General features: G+C 46.6%; 1 protein-coding gene across 2 annotated transcripts; it reads left to right on the top strand.

Annotated features, from left to right (window-relative positions):
- The first annotated feature begins 2874 nt into the window (after positions 1-2874).
- LOC146042973 (solute carrier family 2, facilitated glucose transporter member 5-like) lies at positions 2875-27497 on the top strand. 2 transcript variants are annotated; one of them, XM_083163295.1, is made up of 12 exons: positions 2875-3026; positions 5015-5113; positions 8631-8791; positions 9678-9802; positions 13245-13397; positions 15258-15383; positions 18170-18357; positions 19873-19983; positions 21025-21126; positions 22681-22756; positions 25220-25347; positions 26827-27497. In XM_083163295.1, the coding sequence occupies exons 1-12, from the start codon at positions 2982-2984 to the stop codon at positions 27064-27066; spliced, it is 1554 nt and encodes a 517-aa protein (XP_083019421.1). In that variant the 5' UTR covers positions 2875-2981; the 3' UTR covers positions 27067-27497. The 2 variants fall into 2 exon arrangements, with proteins under 2 accessions (XP_083019421.1, XP_083019422.1); XM_083163296.1 differs by having other exon boundaries at positions 2893-3026; positions 8687-8791.

Below are 27497 nucleotides of genomic sequence, written 5' to 3'. Positions count from 1 at the left end.
GGGGGGTGGGTGCCGCGAATCGCAGGGGGGGGGGCACGGGGGGTTTTGCAGCGAATCGCGGCAGGGGGGGTCGCGGGGGCGGGTGTTGCCGCGAATCGTGGGAGGTCGCGGGGGTTGCTGCGAATCGCTGGAGGGGGGTCACGGGGCGGGGGGTGCCGCGAATTGCGGGAGGTGGTACCGTGAATCGCGGGAGGGGGGGTCACGGGGTGGGGGGGTGTGCCGCAAATCGCGGGAGGGGTGCCGTGAATTGCGGGAGGGGGGGTCGTGGGGGGGGGCGCGAATCGCCACAAGAAAAAATCAACACAGAAAGGTCAACACATGTAAATGTTGACATAAGTGTGGCACTTCATTGGTGTCCATGTTGACACATCAGAATGAATATGAAAACATTCAAAAAATGAAAAATAAATCTTCAAAAACTCATGTCAACCTTTTTCATTGTCGACCATAGCCTTGTCAGTTTTTTGCATGTGCCAATTAATCCTGGGGTTGCCGTGAATCGTGGGGGGGGGCAGTTGGGGGGCATCTGCGAATAGCGGGAGGGGGGGTCGCGGGTGGATGACGCGAATTGCAGGAGGAGGGGCGGGGGGGAGCGTGGGGGGTTGCAGCAAATTGCTGGAGGGGGGGTCGCGGGGGCGGGATTTGCCACGAATCGCGGGAGGGGGGCTCCGCGAACCGGCCCCCGGAGGGGGCGCGAATCGCGGGTGGGGGGTGCCGCGAATCGCGGGGTGTGTGTGTCACGCGAATCGCGTGGGGTGTGTGTTTTGTCGCAAATCGCGGGAGGGGGGTTGCGAGGGGGGGTGCCGTGAATCGCGGGAGGGGGGGGGGCGCGGGGGGGCCGCGAATCGCGGGAGGGGGGCTCTCACCTGGTGGCTGTGGAGTAGCTAGGCAGCATGGGGAGGCAGAGGGTGTTTGGTACTGTGGGCTCACTGGGCTGGTTCTCTGTCATGTGAGTCAGTCATGTGAGTCAGAGGCTCCACCCAGCGTTACAGACACACTCACACCCTTTGAGTGACAGATGTAGCCAAATATAGAAGAGATATGCATTAAACTGCACCAGTACTTTCCTAATAAATTTGGAGCCTCATGTGTGCCGCTACTTTCCTGCGACCGTATAGAATTGACTCACCCCTAAGGGGGTAACCCAGATTTGGGACACCGAAGTGCCTGGAAAGATATTGAGTGTGCGAGTGACACTGGTCACACAAGCTCATTGGGGGATGTAATCATGTGATATGTGACATCATCTTTAGCCAGCCAATAAAAGCTGCTTTTAAACAGCGTATCACAGCAATTTGTACAAATTTCCCAACACCCAATCAAAGCTGCTATTACATTCCACACACTTGTTGGAAGGTAGACCATGGAAAGCAGTGTGAAAGGGGTAGACACGGGAAATTCCCGGGTCTGAGGTGCAGTGTGAAGGGGGTCTGTTGAGCTGACAAGCTCTGTGCCCCCCCAAAAATCCGGCAACAAAAACCCGGGATTTTGCAGGGGCGGCAATGAGAGTGATGGGAATCACGGGAGGGGGGGGGAGCGCGGGTGGGTGCAGCGAATTGCGGGAGGGGCGGTCGCGGAGGGTGGCGGGGTTTGCTGCGAATCGCGGGAGGGGGTGTCACGGGGGTTGCCGCAAATCGTGGGAGGGTCATGGGGGGGTGCCGCAAATCGCGGGAGGGTAATGGGTGGGGGTGTGTGCCGCAAATTGCGGTCGGGGGGGGTCGCGGGGGTGTGCCGCAAATTGCGGGGGGGTCGCGGGGGGGGGGGGGGTGTTGCCGCGATTCGCCACAAGAAAAAATCAACACAGAAAGGTCAACACATGTAAATGTTGTGGCACTTCATTGGTGTCCATGTCGACACATGAGAATTAATATAAAAACATTCAAAAGATGAAAAATAAATCTTCAAAAACTCATGTCAACCTTTTTCATTGTCGACCATAGCCATGTCAGTGTTTTGCATGTGCCATTTAATCCTGGGGTTGCCGTGAATCGGAGGGGGGGGGGTTGCGGGGGGTGGGCGCCGCGAATCGCAGGGGGGGGCACGGGGGGTTTTGCAGCGAATCGCGGGAGGGGGGGTCGCGGGGGTGGGTGTTGCCGCGAATCGTGGGAGGTCGCGGGGTTGCCACGAATCGCTGGAGGGGGGGTCACGGGGCGGGGGGGTGCCGCGAATCGCGGGAGGGGGTGTCGTGAATCGCAGGAGGGGGGACACGGGGTGGGGGGTGTGTGCCGCGAATCGCGGGAGGGGTGCCGTGAATCGCGGGAGGGGGGGTCGTGGGGGGGGGGCGCGAATCGCCACAAGAAAAAATCAACACAGAAAGGTCAACACATGTAAATGTTGACATAAGTGTGGTGGCACTTCATTGGTGTCCATGTTGACACATGAGAATGAATATGAAAACATTCAAAAAATGAAAAATAAATCTTCAAAAACTCATGTCAACCTTTTTCATTGTCGACCATAGCCTTGTCAGTTTTTTGCATGTGCCAATTAATCCTGGGGTTGCCGTGAATCACGGGGGGGGGGGGGGGGGGCGGTTGGGGGGCGTCTGCGAATAGCGGGAGGGGGGGTCGCGGGTGGATGCCGCGAATTGCGGGAGGGGGGGCAATGAGAACGCAGCATAAGAAGGAATTTGCCAGAAGGAGTGAACGAGAATAACCCCCTTAGTACTATTTAAAGTCATAATAATTAGCTTGTGTATTGTGTATCTTGTGCATCTTCTTAAAAGGCTCAAATGATCTCTTAGTTGCATGGTAAACGTAATGGAGTATAAACTATATTACACCCCAGCAAGCAAATGACAGATAAATATGTTTGTGTGCCATAGTGAGTTTTGGCAGTGTCACCAGTGAGAAACAAAATAAAAAAAACAGGACATTTCGCTTGAATTGATAACATGGCCAAAGTTCAGAACAAAGTCTCGCTTCACTTTCTCGATTTGCACAGTGTTGGTCCAAGAAGAGTGAGTGGCTGCTGCAGCGCTAATGGCACAGCAAGAGGAGTGTGAGGAGCCTGTGGAGAGAAAAGGGGTGAGTGTACGCAGTGGGGTGCTCCCCAATCTGGTGCCTGCTCTGTATATTTATTCATGTAATATCCAATCTATCACGATCCAGTTACCACGGTACATTTATTCAGATCTGGTCGCAGTACAAATTTGTTCTCAAAATGGGCAAAACCATGTGCACTGCAGGTGGGGCAGATGTAACATGTGCAGAGAGAGTTACATTTGGGTGGGGTGTGTTGAAAATGAAAATCTAAATTGCAGTGTAAAAAATAATGCAGCCAGTATTTACCCTGCACAGAAACAAAATAACTCACACAAATCGAACTCTCTCTGCACCTGTTACATCTGCCCCACCTGCAGTGCACATGGTTTTGCCCATTGTGTGAACAAATTTGTACTGCGATCGGATCTGAATAAGGGACAATGGGGCAGATGTATTAAGCCTTAACAAGAAATAAATACAAGGGTGATAAAGAGATAAACGTTCCAGCCAATCACCTAACTGCCATGTTACTGGCTGTGTTTGAAAAAGTCAGTAAGGAGCTGATTGGCTGGATGTTTATCTCTCCTTATCACCCTTGCATTTATCTCTTGTTAAGGCTTAATACATCTGCCCCAATGTTCTGTGCCCATTCTCCCAGCTAGTTTTACAGTTCCACTCACCTGCCCTGGAATATAAACTTGTTCTTAACACCCATTAACTTAATATAAACCACACAAAAACAATGTTGCTTTTTTTTTTTTTTAATAACCCTTGCTAATAATAAAAACTAAAAACTCTAGTGACAGAAAACATTATTGTAGTTACTTTTGTTCCAATAGGTGCCACTGCACCGACCACTTATAACCCTGTGTGTGTGTGGAGGGCCGGATTATGGGGGGGGGGGGGGGGGGGAACTGGTAGGGGTGGCCGACTTGGGGGCCCCCCATACATTACGTATTTAGTATAACACTAAGGCTGATGGTGTAGGGGGTGTACAGATAGAGCCAGGCTCATCTTGACTAAGTTCCTGCACCTAGGCACAGAAAATGCTTCCTTTCATCTATTGTTCTCAGCTGCAATAGAACAGAGAGAACAATACAGCAAGGGCATTAACAGGGGATTAGTGACTGGTCTTTCTCAATGAATCCTATTAAAGGCCAAGAAGAAAGAGATCTGTACATGCCCACTTAGTGCTGGCCACACCCACATTGGTAAAAGCCAACACTGGTCACACCTCCTTTGTTTTTTTATAATACGCCTTCTTCATTTCCCCCGCCAGTCCCATTTGAGGCTTAGGGCCTGATTCATGTTTGTAAGGAATCTCACCACTGCGAGGAAGCGGTTGTGCAATTACGTGTCATTGAAGCAGTCACCCCCTGCGCCCCATATGGGTGGTTATTCTGATTCCTACGCACCAATGTGTTTGTTCTGCGCATGTGCGTACGCAGAGTGACTGACCCACGGTGCCTGCACCCAGGACAGCGGGCGGGGGGTGGAGAGGAGCGTGGGGCAGCCCCATTAGCATATGGGAACGCCCAGGGTTTCATTGGTGTTCCCATGAGAACTCTGGGTGTTCGCATGCTAATGAGGCCATAACGCGGGTTCGGGGGGGTGGCCAGGTGACATCACCGGATGTCAGCCGCTCGCCCATTTCCTTCCCAGCATGCACGCATATGTAAGTGACTTTAAAGTCACATATCTTTCGATGGTTGGCGACTATCGAAAGATGTGGGTGTCCCCCCCCTCCCCGTGGCCTACGAATGGATGTTACTGTGTATCATCCATTCGCATGCCCTGGGTGCAAATGGCGCTTGCGAATGGGTGGCGCCAAGCGCCAAGGCGGGGTTGGGTGAATCTACTAGAATAACCGCCATAGTTGCAAATGCTGGATAGAGGCAAACAGACTATAATCCCATCTATTACTGCTGGCGGCTTATGTTTAATGTCCCGAATGAAATGCTGGAAATATCGGGGACATTGTTCTGTTTGTTTCCCCACTGATCACTATACTTATTCTCACTGATTTACAGCGATTGACAGCGACACTCGTGCTTGTGACTTTGGTGGCCACCATAGGGTCATCGTTCCAGTACGGATACAATGTGGCATCAGTCAATTCTCCTACTGTTGTAAGTACCGTGCTAAGCATTGCAGATCCTGATCATTATATATAAATGGGATTTTTTCTTTTGGGGTGGCATATATGCAGCCTCAGATGGCTAGTAGTATGTCTCTTAGTAAAAATGATTTAGAAAATATTAAATAAATGAATGTGTACTTGGACAGTGATAAAGTAGAGAGTGAAAATGCTACCAGCCAATCATCTCCTAGGGGTTACTTTCTTACCGTCCAAGAATTGCCTTGAGGCTCCCAAAAAAAAGGAAAGGTGGGCAAGCCTTCTGTATTCCCTTGGAGTCAACCGCATCCCCCTATTCCCCTTATTTATTTTATTTATTTATTATATAGCGCACGCATATTCCGCAGCGCTGTACAGAGAATAGTTGAACATTCACATCAGTCCCTGCCCCAGTGGAGCTTACAATCTATATTCCCTACCACATGTACACATACACAGACATTCTAGGGTTAATTGTTTTGGGGGGGTCCAATTAGCCTACCAGTATATTTTTGGATTGTGGGAGGAAACCAGAGTACCCGGAGGAAACCCACAGAAGTACGGAGAGAATATACAAACTGCACACAGTGGGAATGGAACCCATGACCTCAGTGCTGTGAAGCAGTAATGCTACCCATTACACCATCAGTAGTAGCGCTACCTATACATATGCTACCTATACATATACAGATGCCCACGCCTTCAGGGGCCCGGGGAACTTTAGACAGGGGGCCCCCTTGCACTTGGCGTTACTGGCCGCAAACTGCATGGGAGAATATTACACTGTCAAAACAGAGTAAAGGCAGCATAAACTTTGTCAATGGGTAACTGCAGGGGGTGTGTGTGTGTGTGTATATATATATATATATATATATATATATATATATATATACATACCACATGAAAAGCCATGGTTTCTCCCTCATCACCTTACTCTGTAGGACAGGCTCAGTGCTGCCTCTAAATAAAAAACCCTCACACAATGAGGCTGCTGCTGCTGTCCTCCCTGGGCCTGAGAAGCATTTAATGAGCACAAACCTCTCAGCCTCTGCCCTCTTGTGCAAAGTGTCATGAGTGTTAACTCCCAGTAATGCGCTGCACACTTGTGCAGTCAGTGTGCCTTGGCACCCAATGCTCAGCATCATTAATCATCGTCACATTGGCAGATATATGAAGCTGCAGCACTACCCCACTCCCATGCACAAAACCTTTAGCTTTTTCTTAAATACATGTCAACCACAGGGGGCCCCTAGCTAGAGGGGGGGCCAGGGGTATTGCCCTCCTTTGCCCCCCCCCCCCCTTTAATCCATCCCTGGTAGTAGTATTATGTTACACCAGTTGCCCATAGTAGTATGTTCACATTTTACTCACTTAGTTAAGGCTGGCAGCTCATCATCTCCTGCTTCCTTTTTGATCAGTCTTGCTCCCCTGTAGCTCCGCCTCCTGTCCAATGTAGCCCTGCCCCTCCATCCATGTAGCCCTGCCCCTTTTTGGTCCGTGCGGTTGACAAGGGGGTTAGTAGCCAGGAGGGAGCTTTGTGCTGCCGATGCCGCTACCTGCCATGCAGTGGTGCGTCAGGTGCAGCGGCAGCTGAGCCACAGAGGACAGCAGGGGATGTAGAGCAGGAAGAGCGCCTCTACTGCCCGGCACCTCCCTGCTGTGCATCCTGTCTTTATTTACCATATACTTGTCCTAAATTGCCTTTTACTGTCATTTGTTATTGTGTTGTGTTGGCAGAGTGTGACAGGGAAAAACAGTGGGTGACAGGGACAGAAGTGGGACCCTTATTCTTCAGGGGCCCAGGTGCACTGCCCCTGCTGCACCAATGCTAGTTCCGCCTCTGATTGCAAGCTTTTGAGCTGGGTCTTTTATCGCTTTGTCTGTCGGTCTAGCTTTATTACTGTGCTGTTCCCAAACGGCAAAGCGAAGCGGAATATGCTGGCGCTATATACAGTAAATAACTATTAATAAATAAGTAGCACGATACAAGCTGAGATCACAGGCTGTAGCCGCAGCTCCTTCCTACAATATTCATGCTCTGTCTGATTGCTCTGGTCACTGGATACTCTCACTGAGATAGCGGTCTGGGCTATTATATAGGCTATCAATCATGGCTGCTGAGATTGTGACTACTCTGGCATTTATATTAATTGCACGCTGGCTGTATGCGGGTTTTGATGGTCTGTATGTAAATAGATAGCTCTGCATCTATGGAGCTTCTTTATTTGTAATTAGCAGCAAGGGACAATGCAGTCTGATCGTTTTTTTAGGAGTTTCAAATAAATGTGAGAATTGCCTGATTTATTCTTTTAACTCGAGTATTATAAATTTTTCTAAAAATGGAACTATTGGATTTGTAATCCTACATTTTTATCATTTTTTTTATTACTCTGCCATATGTATCAGAATCAAAAACAATTTCCTAAATTTATTTAATCTGTTACTTCTTGGGCTTGATTGAAAGCTGGCAACTGCCAAGTGGCTACTGTTAGGATACACAGAGGTGAACTCAGGGTTAAACCAGAAATGTGCCTCTGTGGCCGTATGGTAGCCACAGAGCACCTGGAACCTGACTTTGATTCTGTTGTCTCTCCCAGACATGCAGCGCTAGACTTCACCTATAGCAGCCGCGTCCGAAGGCTTAAAACATCGGCCCCAATGTGAGTTATTTAGACCTGATCGCAGGCCAGGTGATAATTCATAAGGTGAGTACACACGGGTGCAATTTCATGTAAAATCGCTGGGAATATGGTCGCTGAGCTGCGCGCTCCCGTGTGCACTGCCTAATGGTCGCTGGTCGCAGGAGCATGCTCCTGCGAACAGCGGCTTTCCCCGGCGATCGCTGTGCCGGAAGGTCAGCGCCAGGGAGATCAGCGTTGATCTCCCCAGCCCCGTGCCGCTGCTCCCTCCTCCCATCAAAGTGACAGCAGCAGCGTCTGCTGCTGCGCTCCCCCTCCGCCCCGTAGCTGTGTCTCCTTTTCATCGCTGATGAAAAGGAGACACTGAGCAATATGATTGCTGGGGATATATTGCTAGCAATATATCCCCAGCAATCATATTACCCCGTGTGTACACAGCAATAGACTGCACATGTGTGCCGGTTGTTGTAAGGATGTACGAGGTCCTCCTGCGATAAATCCTCCTAATTTGCAATCGCTGGCTGTACGCAAGTTGATTGACAGATAGCCGGCATTTTGTGTTGCGGTAACCGCACGTTTTCTGGGATTGTCTGGAAAAATACAAGTGAAATAAATAATAAATAAGTAAATAAATAACTTCAGTTGAAGGTATCTAATTATCTAATTCTCAAGTTAACTGATTTGAAACTTTAGATGCTTTTAGGGTAATACTATCTTAAAAACAACAGCACCACCATGTGGAGATTAAGAAAATAGCATTTCTATAGACATTATTTATTTTTTCTGTTGAATTAATTATTATTATTTTTTTTACTCATATGATCCAAAAAATGTTTGTATTAAGAAACGCGTACATTTTCTCTAACATTTCTGTGTGCTTAATCCTTGTAGTTTATGAAACAGTTTTACAATGAAACATACTTGGAACATTACGGCTCTTTCCTCAGCGTCAGCTTAGAGACTGTACTCTGGTCCCTTACTGTCTCTTTGTATCCTCTGGGTGGATTCTTTGGGTCTTTACTGGTGGGACCCCTGGTCATGAAAATCGGCAGGTAAGTGTAACAGTACTTCACAAAGGTTTTTTTATGTGTGATAAGTAATTCATTCCATCATTTTAGTAATTTCCTTTAAATATTTCCCAGATTTATGACTATTGTAAACCATCTGCAAAGTAAATGATTTGTTTTGTTGCGTACAATGATACATAATGGTTAAGTAAGCCCTATCCATAGATTATAATGTAGACTAGAGAGATCTACAGTGATATTATCCACAGTCATGGGAAGATATTGTTTGGACCGATAATATATTACCGGTCCAAACAATGGACCTTATTCTGGTTGGTGCGGTAATGTCCGCGGGCGGTCGGTCCGCCGATGTTTTGTGTCTGCGCATGTGCGAACGGGACGCACGTCCAAATTCCGCATGAAATGTGTACACTACGAACAGGGGGTGGAGAGGGGCGTGAAGGGCTGTTTGGGCTCATTACCATATGTTTACACCCCGCGTTTCATGGGCGTTCCCATGCAAACGCTGGGCGTACGTATGGTAATGCGGTCGTGACGCGATGATGGGGGAGGTTCCCTGAGATGGAGGAGGTGTATTCATGAGAAATACACTTGCGGTCCGTTCGGACAGCTTCTTACCGCATTCGGACGGAGTGAGCGATCCGTACGAAAGGCGGGGTTTAGGACGCACGGTCCTGGCCGCATATTCGGCTCCGTCCGCACAGACCAGAATAAGGCCCAATATGATGCCAAATAATAGAGGAATCCTACAGAAACAGGATCTTGTTTTAGTTTTACAACAATTGACATAATAAAAATTGATTGAATAACCCCCAAAGTATACAATAATCCCACATGTACAAGAAACCCTTCCTTAGCACCCTTACACGGTGATGCGGTTGCCTCATGGACATAATCTCTGTATTCTCAGGAAGGGCACACTGCTGCTGAACAACATCTTCTCCATTGTCCCAGCGATATTAATGGGCACCAGTGTCCTAGCCAGAACTTTTGAGATCATAATTGTCTGTCGATTGGTGATAGGAATCTGTGCAGGTAAAGAACCCACCATATGTGTGTATGTACATGTACTATGTAAGGCTGAAAGTGGAGATAAACAGTCAGATATTAATGGACTATTTTGTTGCATAAATATTTTTACTGTAATTTGGGGTGTTTGTTTTTCCAGTTATTATGAACTTGTGAAAATTGAATGAGCGGCGCCACCTGTGTGTCCTTACTGGATAATGCTGTAAAAAACAATATTCCCTTAATTATAGAGGGGGTCAGCTAATCTTTAAATAAAAGAGCAGTGGTAGATTACTCCATATTAAAATGTGAACAATACCGGATGCAGAAAATGGGTCGACCTTGAAAACGCCCTACTCCAAGTAGGCCGGGTTGATGAGATAGTCTGGCTCCCGAGGTCGATGAGACCAGCCTCGGCCTATGAGACCCCAACCATCCGATTTACGCTGACACTGTGGGACAAACTCCGTTCTCAGATGAAACTAGCCCCACACCCCTCACCTATGTCCCCTATATGGGACTATCCCCTTTTCCCTACGGGTTGTGACAAAATACTGGCCAAACCCTGGCGTGATCTGCACATCACTAGATTCAAACATGTCAAAGATGAATCGCCCAACTCTGCCCTTGCCCAATTACGGTTGTCAAGCTCGACCCCCACTATGACACACTTCCAAGGATTACAGATCCTAAGTTTTGTTACTTCCCAATACCCATCTAGCAGAATACGCACACTGACACCAATCGAACGTCTATGTTCGCACTCAGTAGGCAGAGGGGGCAACATTTCTTTCTTGTATAACAATGTTCTGGCCTCTGTCCCTACAAACCGAGAACCACACGAAATAGCATGGGAAAAGGACTTCCCAAACTCCATAGCTGAAGAAGACTGGCCTATTATCCGATCTAGGACCGCCAAGGCCTCCATTAGCGTTGCTATCAAGGAAACATGCTATAAGGTTTATACCCGCTGGTACCTTGTCCCAACTTGGCTGCACGCCATGTTTCCCTCAACATCTGATCTATGCTGGATAAATTGTGGCCAAGTGGGCACGTTCTCTCACATCTGGTGGTAATGCCCAATAATTAAGACCTTCTGGATGACAGTATGGTCACTGATATCTCGCTTACTCGACACGCCCCTCTCACCTTCAGCCACAGTTGCATTACTGAACGCCCCGTCCCCAAATGTCAGTAAACCCCAGGACAAGCTTATTGTCCACATTTGTAATGCGGCAAAAACCCTGATTGCCAGACACTGGAAGAGAGCTGAGATGCCGTCTAAGACAGCTCTCCTTTCCCGAATCAACTTTGTAGCCTCAATGGAATACATCACGTGTTTACAAAATGACTCCATAACTACCTTTCACAAGATATGGTCCCCCTGGTACTCCTTCAACTCCTCCCCCACCCCTGGACTCTGCTAACTGTACCTAATTGTATTTTAATGTATTTTATTGTATGTTAAAAATTATCTATTTGTATTCCTTATTTCAGAGGTTCCTATATTAACCTCATTTGATGCTACCATTAGAAATAATGGAACTACCTGCTAAAATGTATAATTGTTTTTGTTCTTTTTTTTTCTCTGTAAAAGAAAAAATTAAAATAAAAATTCATTGTTTTAAAAAAAAAAATGTGAACAATAAATAAAGTTGCGGCAACTAATTGTTTTGTTAAAAATTGGTGCAAAACTGGAGCAAGAAACTTTCCTGGAGGAACTAATAAAAACTTTTATGCATATAAAATCATCAAATTTCAAATGATATAAAACTAAAAGTATTTATTTGCACAATAAGATAAGGAAAATATATATATAAATAAAGTTAAAAAACAACAACAAGACTGGCAATGAGAGGTATACATAAAATATATAGTAAGTGCTTATCTTAAAAGTTTGGTGGGAGGCTAAGGTTTTACCCCTTGGACGAAACGCGTAATACCAGCAGATGAGCGGCTTTCCCGGCGATGATGCGGGACCGCGCATCAACGCTCACCGCCGGGCCATACATACTGGGCAGCTTTGAGCTGTAAGCCGCTGAAACTGGGTGTTTTGAGCGTCTTTCAGCAAAAAATGTGTATAAGCCTGAACAGTCTCCTCTGTGCCACTAATCTGATTTATGTGCCATTTGGGCTCTTTTCATGTAATTGTGGTGATCACTGTCCAAATCACATCTGATTGACAGCAGGTTCGATGCATTGGAGCCTGCGCGTCGCACAAGCTGCAGAAGCGATCTGCCAGGCAGGCTTGGCTGGGATCACATCCAACATATCGTATGTGAAAGGACCAAGGCCCTTATTCTAGTTAAATCGGTCGGATGCGTATTTTCGGACAGGAACCGAGTGTTCTTAGCCCCGCCTTCCGTACGGATCGCTCACACCATCCGAATGCGGTAAGACGCCGACCGAACGCACCGCGAGTGGATTTTTCATGTGAACACCTCCTCCAACTGTGGGAACCTCCCCCAGCATTCGATGGTCGCCGACCATCGAATGCTGGACCGAGCGGTCAGACAGCTCCGAGTGCTCCAGACCACTCGGGCATTTCTCTGTGCAAAAGCAGGGATATGGGCGGGCAGCTGGCATCCGGCTATGTCATATGTCCGCCCCCCACACGTGCGTCACGGCTGCATTACCATACGTATGCCCAGCGTTTTCATGGGAACGCCCATGAAACGCGGGGCGTACGCATATGGTAATGAGCCCAAACAGCCCTTCACGCCCCTCTCCACGCCCTGTTCGGATTGTTCCAACCGATCATTTTCTGTACAGAATTGACGCCGTATTCGGACGTGCGCGGCATTCGCACATGCGCAGATACGCCTCTGCACATGCGCAAACACCAACCATCGGCCGGCCGCATTCAGAGCCATCTGACTCAACCAGAATAAGGGCCCATATGTGATATATCACATGCGATCCTGCTGCCCAGAAAGGTCCTGTGGGGGATTGCGGGTTACTCTCCGCTCTGAGAAGTCGCCCTAGTGTTTGGGGCCTTTAAAGACCTTCAGTTCAATGTGGTACTGTTTTGTTTTTACAAATTATTATTATTATTATTATTATATTATTGCTTGCTGAAAGATCTTCTTACAAAAATAACATAGAAAAAGAAAATAAACAAAAAAGTTAAACGTGACTTAAATTTTTTATGGGGCCGTGTTACATTAGTCAAGCTTAATAAAGTTAACATACAATTTAATTTCTATTATATTTAAGCTTTTGAGTATAGTTATTATTTGAGTGTTTTTGATAAACTGTTTCAGACAGTTTTACTTTTTGAGTTTTTTTTATAAATTGCATAGAAGTTGGACTTTTTATTTTATTTTTAGCGCATATTTTCTAACTTGAAGAAGATGGGGTTCATTCCACATCATTTTAAAGTGACCATTTCAGCATTACTATGTTAACAGGACACCCACCATTATCTCACTAGAAGAACCATTCATTCTAAATAATGTTTCTTTCATAGGTCTCTCCTCCAATGTTGTCCCAATGTACCTTGGTGAAATGTCCCCTAAAAATCTTCGAGGAGGCATTGGTGTGATGCCCCAACTATTGATCACTATTGGTATTCTCATGGCACAGATCTTTGGAATCCGTTTCATCCTCGGAAATACAAAAGGTGGAATACACGTATATAACAAAATCATTATTACTATTATCATAATGTATTATTATATACTTCTAGTATTCAAGGTATAATATAATGTGCATCTACAGTATAAAAAAATGGAAGCATTTCTTTTAAAACTCCATGTATGGGATATATGGGATATTTGATGTACAGTTGTGCTCATAAGTTTACATACCGTAGCAGCAGAATTTGTGATTTTATGGCCATTTGTCAGAGAATATGAATGATAACTCACAGACTTTTCTTTCACTGATGGGTAGTGGTTGGGTGAAGCCATTTATTGTCAAACAACTGTGTTTACTCTTTTTAAATCTTAATGACAACAGAAACTAATCAAAAGTTTACATAACCTGGAGATTTTGGCCTGATAACATGCACTCAAGTTGACACAAACAGGTTTGAATGGCTACTAAAGGTAACCATCCTCACCTGTGATCTGTTTGCTTGTAATCAGTGTGTGTGTGTATAAAAGGTCAGTGAGTTGCTGGTCTCCTGAAAGACCCTGGCATCTTTCAATCCAGTGCTGACGTGTCTGGATTCTGAGTCATGGGGAAACAAAAGAATTGTCAAAGGATTTGCTGGAAAAGGTAATTGAACTGTATAAAACAGGAAAGGGATATAAAAAGATATCCAGGCAATTGAGAATGCCAATCAGCATTGTTCAAACTCTAATTAAGAAGTGGAAAATGAGGGATTCTGTGGAAACCAAATAACGGTCAGGTAGACCAACAAAAATTTCAGCCAAAACTGCCAGGAAAGTTGTTTGGGAAGTAAAGAAAAATCCACAAATAACTTCAGCCGAAATACAGGACGCTCTGAAAAAAAGTGGAGTGGTTGTTTTAAGATGCACAATAAGGAGGCATTTGAAGAAAAATGGGCGGCATGGCTGAGTCGCCAGAAGAAAGCCATTACTACTCAAATGCCACAAAGCATCTCGCTTACAATACTCCAAACAGCACAGAGACAAGCCTCAAAACCTCTGGACAAAGTCATTTGGAGTGATGAGACCAATATTGAACTTTCTGGCCACAACCACAAACATTACATTTGGAGAGGAGTCAACAAGGCCTATGATGAAAAGGTACACCATTCCTACTGTGAAACACGGAGGTGGATCATTGATGTTTTCGGGATGTGTGAGCTACAAAGGCACTGGAAACTTGGTCACAATTGATGGCAAGATAAATGCAGCGTGTAATCAGAAAATACTGGTGGAAAATTTGCACTAATTAGCCGGAAGCTGCGCATGGGACGTACTTGGATCTTCCAACATGACAATGATCAAAACACAAGGCCAGGACAGCCTGTAATTGGCTACAGCAGAATAAAGTGAAGGTTCTGGAGTGGCCATCTCAGTCTCCTGACCATTCATTGAGCCACTCTGGGGAGATCTCAAACGTACAGTTCATGCAAGACAGCCCAAGACTTTACAGGAACTGGAGGCTTGTTTGCCAAGAAGAATGGGCAGGTTTACCATCTGAGAAAATAAAGAGCCTCATCCACAACTACCACAGAAGACTTCAAGCTGTCATTGATGTTAAAGGGGGCAATACACGGCATTAAGAACTGGGGTATGTAAACTTTTGATCAGGCTCATTTGGGTAGTTTCTGTTGTCATAGTGGTTTAAAAAGAGTAAACACAGTTGTTTGACAATAAATGGCTTCACCCAACCACTAACTATGAGTTGGTTTGCTTCCAGATAACCAGATAACATGCCCTGTTCCAACATGTAATAGATTGCACAGAAATACAGTTTACTCTCTTGTGCACTATCACTGCAAAATATGTATTTCTGTCATCAATTCCACTTTAATTGACTTGCATGTATCTGGTAATGGACGTTGCAGGTTGGCCCATCCTGCTAGCACTCACTGGGATTCCTGCTGTGCTGGAGCTGATTTTTCTACCTTTCTTTCCCGAGAGTCCGAGATACACATTACTGCACAAGAAAAAGGAGGAGAAAGCCAAGAAAGGTGCGTTGTCTAATACCAGCTGTACAAAATGAAGGGTATCGCAAGGGGGTTAAAACATAGACTGCAGAGATGTTGGTAATAGGCGAGCTGAGACTCTCATGCGTGTCACGGCCTTAACGGTGTACAGCAATTGTAGGCAAACCATTTAAAGATACCATATTGTACTATAAAAAACAAGTGTTATTAGAGATGTAGAAATCCCTCATAGATTGTAGTTTTTTTCCGTTTGGGCCAGAAAAACTCAGAATGATCAGTTACAATGCTCTGGAACCTTGAGTGGTGATTCCCCTTTTCCTAATTCCTGTCAGCCATTTTACAATCTCTGTAGGAAACATAAATAGGCAGCATTAAAGCAAGTGAAGGTTCTTGTTTTGGGATTTCTTCTTGTTATACAGATGGAGGTGCACCTTACGATAGAATCGCCAATCGCCGCTGTGCGCCATCCGACAGAAGGGGGCAAGCCCCCTTCTGTCGAAGCCCTCCACTGCCCTCCCCCGGCTCTCTGCTGCTCCCCCAAAGCCCCCCGCAGCCCCCACTCTCCCTGTTCATCTGCTTGAAGCGGAGACGGGCAGGGAATCCGCTTCCGTCGCTGTGCTGACTGGGACGGGCCGAGCGTGTGAGAGGATAGCGCCTCCCAGTCACATGGAGCTCCTGTCCGCCAGCCTGGGCCAGCTCAGGAGATTTGGCAATAGTTCAGGCTGGCTGACAGGCGCTCCATCTGTAGTTAAACTTTTTTTTTATGATTTCAGTAAAGGTCGCCATACATTATATACAATATGGCCCTTTTTCACACAATTCCGACCCATCGGGCTGTTAAATTGTGTGCAATGTGCAAGGGGGACACGGTACACTTGGACTGTGTCCATGTTGAACTTATGCTTGTGTCTCCCTCCCAACCCTGTCGACCTTAGCCATGTCGACCTATTTCAGGGGTCGACCCAAGCCCTGTCTACCTTCAGTAGTTGACTCAATGCATGTCAACCTAAATTGAGTCAACCCAGTGACCCGTACCTGATGTAACACACACACAGACACTGAAGTGTTGCAATTTGCAGAAAGGAGTTAGGGAGCACCCTGCTGCCTAAAAGTGGTACTGCAAGTACAGTACTGGAGCTTTAAGGGAAGGAACGGTTCATCTCAGTCGCTGTAGGCAAGTTGGAGTTTGGTGCCCCCCACCCCAAATATGGTGTGTGTCAACATTCACCTGTGCGTATCATCTCAGTGTCCAGCACCATCACTTACTGCAGCACAGGCTAGGTAGGAGTCGTCCTGTCCCCTATTGCAGATGTTAGCAGGGCTCCTAGAATAGAGCCAATTATCTACAGGTGCCCCGCAGAGCTCCACTTGGATCCTACTGTGAACCACACTGGTGCTGTTTTACATGCAGTTGCCCCTTCAGAGCTTGGAGCCCAGAGGCTGAAGCCTCCAGTGCCTCTGGGAGTTACACCCCTGGAATGGTTGATAGCAGGGGCGTGGGGAGGGCAAAGCAAGAGCTCCGGGCATCAAAGGCAACCAGAGTCGTGCAGCCCGCTCCTTGCCCGCACCCTGCTCTGCCCTGCTGAGCTCAGGTGACCTGTCTGCTGCTATTAAGTCTCCCGCTGGACCACTAGCCAATAGGCGCTTGCGGACCAGCAGCTAATCAGAAGCACAAGCGCCTATTGGCTATCGGTCCAGTGGGAGACTTAATTGAAAATAGCTGCAGACAGGAGCAGATCAGCCGGGCAGAGCAGGAAGCGGGCGGTGAGCGGGTTCCCCTTGGCAATGAGCAATTTTAGTCCCCCTTGGCAACGAGCAATATTAGTCCCCGTTGGCAACGAGCAATATTAGTCCCCCTTGGCAATGAGCAATTTTAGTCCCCCTTGGCAATGAGCAATTTCAGTCCCCCTTGGCAATGAGCTATTTCAGTCCCCCTTGGCATCGAGCATGAAACCCTTTGGAATTGAGCATGTAGTTCCTAGCAATGAGCATGTAGGTAAGTGGCACTTATGTGTCAGATGTGTGATGGGCATTACGGTTTGTTATATGGTATGTAATGGGCATCATGTGTGTTATATAGTATGTAATGGGCATTACGGTGTGTTATATAGTATGTAATGGGCATTATGGTGTGTTATATAGTATGTGATGGGCATTACGGAGTGTTATATAGTATGTAATGGGCATTACGGTGTGTTATATAGTATGTCATGGGCATTACGGTGTGTTATATAGTATGTGATGGGCATTACGGTGTGTTATATAGTATGTAATGGGCATTACGGTGTGTTATATAGTATATAATGGGCATTACGGTTTGTTATATAGTATGTAATGGGCATTATGATGTGTTATATAGTATGTAATGGGCATTGTGGTGTGTGATATAGTATGTAATGGGCATTACGGTGTGTTATATAGTATGTAATGGGCATCATGATGTGTGGCACAATGTGTAATGGGCATTACGGTTTGTTATATAGTATGTAATTGGCATTATGGTGTGTGGCCTTATGTGTAATTGGCATTACGGCATGTGGCTTTATGTGTAATGGGTATTACAAAGTTCGCTAAAGTGTACAATGGGCATTACGGTGTGTGGTATAATGATAGGCCGTGCCCCCTTTTCGCTGCGCCAAGAGCCCCGCCTACTACAAATGGGGGGGGGGGGAGGGGCGGGGGAGAAACATGCCCTTGCTCCAGGCACCGTGGCACCTAGCTACACCACTGGTTGATAGGTAAGCTAGATTTACCAGGGACGTTTGTGATACCAGATAGCTAAATCCACCCTCTATTTTCCACCCCCAAAGATCTACGGCGTCTGAGAGGCTGGGAAGATGTGGATAGTGAAATAAAAGAAATATATCAAGAAGATCAATCCGAGAAAACAGAGGGGCGGCTCTCAGTGAAAAACCTGTGCTCCTTCCGCCCACTCCGCTGGCAGCTAATCTGTATTATTGTCTTGAACATGGGACAGCAGTTGTCAGGGATAAATGCGGTGAGCTGGAACCTTTATAATGTAGTAATGGGCCTTATCGCTATTGCTGTGTATGAGGTAACACTACGGCAGCTTGCTGCAGCATGCATGAATATAAGCATTCCCAGATGGCTTGTTCTTTGTATCCGGTTTATAGATCTACAGTAAAAAGATTCAATAGACATTTAATAGGATGAGCCCAAATGGTCGAACTGGGTCAAAATGTCGACATGTAAAAGGTTGGCAGGTTCAAAAGATCAACGTGTCAATGGTCAACACACATATGGTATAGTGTTCATTCTAACACCCGCTATCTTGGAAAACCCATGCAGTTCCTCTTCCCTGCCTGGGGTGTTGCTGTCTGCAGTGTGGTCTGTATATCAACACTGATATGCAAACCAGACCTGTGCTAGAAACACCACAGCAGACAGCGACACCCCAGGCAGGGAACAGGAACTGCATGGGTTTTCAAAGATAGCGGGTGCTAGTCTGCTAGAATGAACACTACGGTAGACACAAATTTAATTTTTTATTATTGTTTTCCACTTTTTTTTATATCATATACCATCCACAGGAACTAAACTTTAGGAATAGGAACCTGGCCCAAAGTGTGAACTTGTTGACCTAGTCTTTTACCGATCGACCTTTTCACCCTGTAAATCTTTTTCATAATGTAAAAAGGGTGAGGAAACATAGGATAGGTAGGTCCACCATTGTGCTTAAATCTACATCTTCTATAATAAAATTCTTATATTTTCAACATACATGTAAAAAGTACATACATGTAAAAAGTACATAAAGTAATGATAGTATAACACATTCCATTTCTTGGTCTAGTACAAATGGTAGATCTGTCTACTTAAATGTCATTTTTACATAGGACCCTTTCTACTTTCATATCATATAGTGGTAGATGTATGAACAGTGGCGTAACTACTGTAAGGCAGCCCCAGCAGCCGCTTGGGGGAGCAAGCAGCAGTGGGGTCTGTGTGGGCGCCGGGTGCACGGGTGCAGCACGGGTGCGGCCATTGCAGAGATGACAAATCCCCCCACTGATTGAATTGACTGTACACAGAGCCAGCTATTGGCTACTGTGTACAGGATGGCAGCAGTGTATTCTGGCCTCTCTTCCTCTCTCCTGCTTCAGCTTCTCCGTTATGCGTGTGATGTCATCATGTCACACCCTGGGGAAACACGCTGGAGAGGAGCCGGGGGGGAGGGGCGCCACAAACTTTTTTGGCAGGGGGGAGCAAAATTTATAGTTACGCCACTGTGTATGAAGCAGTGATAAGGGAGGAGAAGTCATACAGTGCCTGGTACTTTATCACCGGCCAATCAGCTCCTCACTGTTAAGTTACAGGCTGGGTTTGAAAAGGGACAGTAAGGAGCTGATTGGCCGGCGATAAAGTACCAGACACTTTATCACTTCTCCTCCCTTATCTACCCCATAACGGCTTTGAATCAGTGCCAGTGCAGTTCTGAATTTGGATTCTTTATTGAAAACATGCTTTACCCTGAACCTTTATTTCTCTATAGGTTTATTATTATGCAGATACTATATACAGAACAGCCGGAGTTCCGGATGACACCGTCCAGTATGTAACTGTAGCAACGGGAGCTGTCAATGTTGTGATGACTATGGCTGCAGTAAGTCCTATGTGTGTGGCATCGTATGGTCAGTGACATATAAATCAGTGTCTACTACTGTCCCAGCGAGGCCTCTCCTGTGGGGTGTGGATCATATTGTCGTCAGTTATTGTCACCAGTCAATAGGTCGACCGCTATTGGTCGACATGCCTCAGGTCAACATATTCGAAAGATCAACACATGGAAATTGTTGACATGGAAAAAGGTCGACATGAGAAGAACATGGTGTATATGTCGACATGGACACCGAATAAGTGTACCGTGTACCCCTCGCATGGCTCGGCACACTATTATATTCTCCCGATATGCCCACTGGGATAGTAAAGCAAGAAAACAAGTCGGTTTTCGAAAAACATCATGAAAAACTTACTGTAGGTCGACCTTTTTCTATGTTCTATATTTTTCTCTGATTTTGTTGACCTTTTGAACATGTCAACCTTTGGCCTCAGTGGTGTAACTAGAAATTTTTCTTCCCCATGCCAAATGGCAGTTGGTGGCAGTTAGTGTGGCTCTCCTATTTCCATTTTAAACTTTGGGGCAGCCGTGCTCTAGAGCCTCCCCTGGTTGGCGCAGACTTCCATTCACAGCATGAAGTTGGCTGAACGACGGTTGGATAGATCACACAGGTTTCATAACAGAATCAAATGTTCCAGACCAGCTTTCAACAGTTTTCAGGCTGTAAATGACCCTCGCCTCACTTCGCTTACCACGCTTCAGGCACAGTTGCGCGCTCCGCTCACCACATGGTTACTAAAGTCAACTAGTGGTGGCATGGATAGTGAAGCTGAAAGGCCCCCAGCCTTGATCCTCCCCATGGGTGGGAAATGTCCTTTAGCCCACTTGGATTTGGCAACTACCCATGCTACATGCTCGTTAACGTTCTGCTCCCTCCCCTTTACATGAATAGACTGTTGTTAACGACCGACAGGAGTGCTCTAGTCTTAAGCCTGTCTGTGGGCACAGTAAGGAGTATAAAGATAAGGAAAAAAGGGGAATTTAATATTAGTACTGTTGCATTAATAATTATCTCTCTTTCTTCAGATCTTCATTGTGGACTCCTGGGGTAGACGTCTACTTCTGCTCCTAGGTTTTGGGACATGCTGCACTGCTTGTATTGTACTAACCATTGCTCTTGTATATCAGGTGGGAATTTTGTTCTTATAAAACACTCAGGGGCGTATCTATATAATAAAAGGCTCATGCAGCTACTCACCTCTATGGGGGGAATTCAAGTGTTGTGCTCACCAGCGGCCACTAGATGGCGATGGCCATCATCTAATGTGTACACCCCTCAAAAGGCAAGTGGAACCTGGTGATGCCAATTAATTGATTTCCACTTTAAAAATATGAGCTGTCTCATAGCACCAGGCCCAAGGGGGGGGGGGACAAAACAAGTAGGGGTCCAACGTATTTTAAGAACCAGCACCAGGCCCAACCAGCTAGCAGGGTAATGCCACAGTCGGGGGAACACTTTTTATACAAGTCCCCCCTGGCCAAAGCATTCACCCCCTGACCGGTCAGCCTGGGCAGGGGTCCTGGGTGAGTGGGGACCTCCCCAATGAAGGCTGAAGCCTGGGGCTACCTACGGGCTCAAGATAGGTAAGTATCAGTATGTGTGGGCTCTGTGTGTAATAAAGTTTTATTTTTATTGAGTGTCTGTGTGTTTATATAACTATTTGTATTGCTGTGGAACTACAAGTTCCATGGGGCCCTTTAATGCCCGTATAGTGCTGGGACTTGTGGTTCTCCAAGTCCCTGCATGCAGGGGAGGCTTTCTGGGACTCATAGTTCCACAGCAATATACAATAGGTTAATTCTATTTTTAAACCATTTTATCAGCCCGATGCCCACCGCTCCAGGGGCACCGGGGACAGCCCCAGGCTTCAGCCTGGGTAGGGTAATTCTGGACGGGGGGACCCCTTCATTGGGGGCTCCCCACTCCCGGTCAGGGGGTGAATGCTTTGGGGGTGAATGCTTTGGTCGGGGGGACTTGTATAAAAAGTCTCCCCCCGGCTGTGGCATTACCCTGCTGGCTGGTTGGGGCTGGTGCTGGTTCTTAAAATACGGAGGGACCCCTACTCATTTTGTCCCCTGTATTTTGGGAACCAGGACCGACCCTTGGGCCTGGTGCTGGCTGTAAAAAAGATGGTGAACCCTACACAAATTGTTCCCTGATTTTTCACAACCAGGACCAGCTCTGTGAGCTTGGGGCTGGTTATGGCTGTGGGGTAGGACCCCACGCCATTTCTTTTATTATTTATTTATTTTTCTATTTGTTACACAGTGAAGCCTGCTTATTAGCGGCCATATTTTCCATTACAGCCGCTTAGTAAATCAGGAATCACCATTCTTTTTAATTCAGTCTTGGACAATATTTCCGTCCGTTTCTCACAAGATTAGGTCGAATTTCCATTCAACCTATAATGTCGAGTCTGTTTTTACGAATGTGAACAGTCGGAAAGTCTTTGGATCCACGAAAATGTAAGTGGATTCAACTATACAAAAGCTGTTTTCAACAATGCAGATCAGACTTTTAACAAAGTGGAATTGCGTAGGCAAGCGGCTGGGATTGAAGACCGATGGCTGACATTTTAGCCTGTCGGAAATATCGTCCATGATTGAATACCCCTCATAATGTAGATGAGAGAAGTAGGTGATGCCATTTACTTGTGTTAATCATAACTAATTTCCTTTCAGACCAGCGTGCATTGGATGCCTTACCTTAGCATTGCTTGTGTCATCATCTACGTCATTGGTCATGCCACAGGACCCAGTAAGTGGAGCTTGGGAAATGCATGTTCAGTAATTGTGACAGAGAAAGGCGTGTGAGAAAGGAAATACTGCAGTAAAGGGGCGACAGATTCTCTGACTGGAAAGTCCTAGAACTTGTCATCATTGTCCATCTATTTACATCAGTCCTCGGACGCTCTCATCTAATAAACAGTTAGTAGTCAGGGGTTCATTTTCCTCAGCCCTTTCCAAAGCTGCCGTGTCATCAGCTTTTTAAATACAAAACACACCAGGGGCCTGATTCTGGTTCATTTGCAAAAGCAAATTCTCTCTCCAATGGGCAAAACCATATGCAATGCAGGTGGGGCAGATGTAACATGTGCAGAGAGTTAGATTTGGGTGGGGTTTGTACTTCAAACTGATTATCTATATTGCAGTGTAAATATAAAGCAGCCAGTATTTACTCTGCACAGAAACAAAATAACTCACCCGAATCTATCTCTCTCTCTGCACATGTTACATCTGCCCCACCTGCAGTGCACATGGTTTTGTCCATTAGAGAGAGAATTTGCTTTTGCAAGTGAACCAGAATTAGGCCCCTGGCTGTCTATTTAATATAATAGGACCACATTTGAACATTAAACAAGTGCTGAGAGATCCAGGTGTGCGCATATACCGCGCGGTACAGGTGCATTAATGCAACATGCCTGCCATCATCCTATGGTCTCAATGTTATTCAGGTGCTGCGTCTCTCCTCTGCCTACAACAGTTGCAACTGTTGACTGCACAGTGGCTTTGAAAAGTGCTGCATAGTAAATGAAGCCCTTGTAGGATTAAAAACAGGACAGGATTTCAAGATTTCTCTGAATGTCCTGCCAAAGACAAACCATATTTTCTGCACCTCTGTCCAATTTACTGCACCTGGCTTTTATATCTTCAAGCAGAAGTACCCTATACACTTGACACGTGAAGTATTTCGCCAGTGGTTGTTAAGGGAATATAAAACATTAAGGGTTCTATGGGCCTGATTCAGAGGTGCTCACTGGGCTGAGAGCCGAGTGAGCAGGAAGCCGCTGCCCCACGGAACACACAGTCCCTGTGCATGGCTGCTAATGCGCACACAGCCATGCACACGAGGAGGAAATCATTCACTAGCCAATGATTTTTCTCCTGCTTGCAGCGCTGTGAATGGCGTATGGAGAATGAGGCCACTGATGACGCAGTGGTCCTCCCTCCCAACGGCCGGGGAATACCCCCAAATTCCTGCAGGGTGTCAATCACCCTGTGAGCAGCGAGTGATGGCTGGCCTTCACTTGCTGCCTTTGGGCAGGCGGCACATGCATGCGCACAGTGTGTCGTGTGTATGCGTGGTCGTGCGATAATCCGCAAATTCGCTGCCCGTCCAAGCGGGTCCAAATGAGCTCCTATTTGATAAGCCTTGAAGAGGGATAAAGTACCAATCCGTCAGTTTAAGAACGGTCATGTTACAGGCTGTATTTGAAAAATGACAGTTTGGAGCTGGCTGGTTGAGATCCTGGGCCAGATATACTGTACTAAGCTTGAAAAGTGTAAATAATGAATGGGATCAGGGGAACACAGGGGGTTTTATGGGCATCGCATTCAAAACACTAGGCGGCCCTCTGGGCACGCAGGCATGCCGAAACCGATCCAGGGCTAAATGTAATTATCGTGAGCTGCCAGAGGTGCAGAACTTTGTCTCCCCGTATTTTTAACCCCTTGAGTGGTGGGTTTTGCTGGGGCAGGACAAACCTACCAGGGCAGGTTTGTTCTGCCCCAGCAAAACCCACCACAGAACGTAGGAAGGGCCTCCCCCTCACCTCCGCTCCGGCGTTTGTCCGCCGGAGCTCCCCTGCCGCCGCTGCCCCAGCCGCCAGTCACAGTCAGCATTGACCACAGGCGGCAGGCTCTGGGTTGTTTGTGGCGGCTCGGGAGGACTCGGGCGCCTGAATTCCTGAGCGCTCCCAAGTCCCCCCGAGCCGCCCCAAACATCCCCGAGCCTGCCGCCTACATCACTGTTGTAAATGGCGGCTGGGGAAGCGGCAGGGGAGCTCCGAGTGGAGGGGGTGGTGGTGGCTGACAGGAGGGAGGGGGGTGACTGGGGGGTTAGAGGTGGTGCACCAGTGGTGCTCTGCTGGAGGCACCACTGGCACGCACCTACTGCATAGTAGTATGCCCGGAATTTTTCAGAGACAGCCCGCTGCGGCAGCGCAGCTGAGCCCGGAAAGTTTCCGTGCATACCACTCAAGTGGTTAAAGCTGCAACAATTTACAAGGTAACATCTGTTTTTCCTTGTAAGTGAAATTTGGAACCACCGGCAATTTGACTAGGGGTTAAATAGTGATTGTACGGTGCTACAAACATGTTCGTTCGGCGATCATGCCGGGGAAATGGAATCAAACATGAATCAGGTCAATACCTACACTTACTGTACAATAGTGAGAATATTAATGATGATATCATGTTTCATATGTCTCTCTGTCTCTAGGCCCTATACCCTTTGTGATCACCACTGAGATGTTTCGCCAGGCATCCCGGCCTGCAGCCTTCATGGTAGCTGGCAGTGTTCACTGGTTGTCAAACTTCATTGTTGGTCTCATCTTTGAATACCTCAGGGTGAGTGCCTGTCTCTCTCTTTCACCACTACCCCTTCCTCCATTTCTCATCCTTGTTCTCTGTTCTCATCGCTTTCCCCTAATTTTGTCCCCCATATTCCATCTCTTCCACCACCCCTGTCATCTCTACTTACCCCCAACCAGGAGGAGAGAGGCTGCTCACATGCACCGGGAACAATGAAAGCACTGGAGGAGTTTGTCCTCCTGTCTGTACCTCCTCTGCTATATATGATGATGGGCAAAGACCTCCATTCTGTTTCACTGCTCCAGTGCTCTGTCTGGGGATGTCCATCATTGATGGTTTGCCACTGATTGCAGAGATCCAATAATTACCCAACAACAAATTAGCATTTTTGTTTTGTTTTCGTTTTGTTTTCTTTCACACTGCAGGGGACATGGTACTGAGCCCCATCCCAGGCAGACCCCCTTCCCTGACTCATCTACCATTCAGATCCACTCCACATGATGCCCATGCCTTCCTTCTTATTTTTTTAATTGATGGTGCAAAAGTACCAATGCAAAACGCTGATGGCACCATCGATGGGACTATCACTGGTTAAGCATTTTCTGGCCATTGCTAACTCTGTCATCCTCAGTGCATGTGAGCAGGGGGTTTACACACTCTTCCCCTAGCAGCCATAGAGAGCTGAGAGGGGGCTGGGGTTCCCCTCCGCTCTAGTGTGCAGCTCAGAGCCGAGCCTACATTTTTGGGGATGTGAAGTTTGAACTGTTATGGGGGACACTTTGCAACCAGCAACAATAGGGCAGCATCCAACAAGTTGCAAAAAGGCCTTGCTACCCTTGCAAGGACAGCACACACCGCTCAGCACCATAATAATTACCCTGTTGGACAATTCCTTGTCCCAGGCTCCTGGGACAGGAGGGAGGGGCTAAGCACATGTAAAGATGTAAGTTATATGTGCTGGGTGTTTATCTGGGTATATCACAGCCAAGGGATGGCCATCGACCATTGATGATTTGAAATCATGGATGGTTCATCAATGGTTTATGGCCAATGTCAAATACCATCGATGGGGAGAACCAGATGGTTTTCTTCCATCGATAGCACAGCAAAACTGATGTTTTGATTTTGTTTGTTTTTTCAAAGTGCCGGGACACGGACCATAGCTCCGCCCCCAACACCCGCAAAGCCACATGTTTTGATTGGCCCACAGGCCAATCAGTCAAACAAAATGGTTGACCATCGATAGGTAAAAATAAAGATGGTCATCCATTGCATATTTTAATACTATTGATGGCTAATTGCACTATTGTCATCGATGGCAATGGTAACGATGGTCATCCCTAGGTGAACCTAGGACTCAGCCAGCAAGCATTAGAATTCATTCTCCTAAGACCACCCCCAGACTCTAATTGGCTGGTTTCACCACTAGCTAGACTGACATTCATGTAGATTATGTTATAGATGTGCTGTGTTTGTGTTAAATTCAATCATGTACCTCTTCATTTTCCCTTGCAGAATGGATTAGGACCGTATTGCTTTGTTCTTTTTGCGGTCGTCTGTTTCGCTACATTCCTCTTTGTATTTTTTGTTATTCCTGAAACCAAGGGCAAAACCTTCCTGGAGATCAGTCAGCTGATGGCAAAGAAGAACGGACTGGAGGAGAAAACAGACTCCAAGGAATTTAAAGACCTAAACCCAGTGTTATGTGAAATGCCATTGGAAAAACAAGAGATGGTCATTAATACTCCATTGTGACCATTTTTTCCCTTAATGGACTCTTTTTATCTGCTGCTTGCGCAGTACAGGTGCTATGGAAACTAGTCGATGTCCTTCATTTAATGGTTTATTGCAGTGGTCCTCAACCGCGGTCCTCAAGGCACACCAACAGTCAAGGTTTAATTGCTATCCAGGCTGAGACACAGGTGACTTCATTTGTACCTCAGTCATCATGATTATACCTATATCTAAGCAGGGATAGCCATAAAACCTGGACTGCTGGCGTGCCTTGAAGACCGCGGTTAAGGACCACTGCTTTATAGAATAGAAGCCCTGCCCAGCATGTGTATAGATGGTTAAACAGGGTAGAATTCTGTTTGTCCAATTTCTACATAACAAGCTAGACATACAGGGGTAGATGTATGAAGTAGTGATAAGGGAGGAGAAGTGATATTGGGGCAGATGTATTA

Source organism: Crinia signifera, chromosome 19 (genome assembly GCF_055691185.1).
Source record: "Crinia signifera chromosome 19, ASM5569118v1, whole genome shotgun sequence".
Taxonomy (NCBI): Eukaryota; Metazoa; Chordata; class Amphibia; order Anura; family Myobatrachidae; genus Crinia; species Crinia signifera.
Note: the sequence above shows the minus strand (reverse complement) of the source record. Positions and strands in the feature narration are given on the sequence as shown.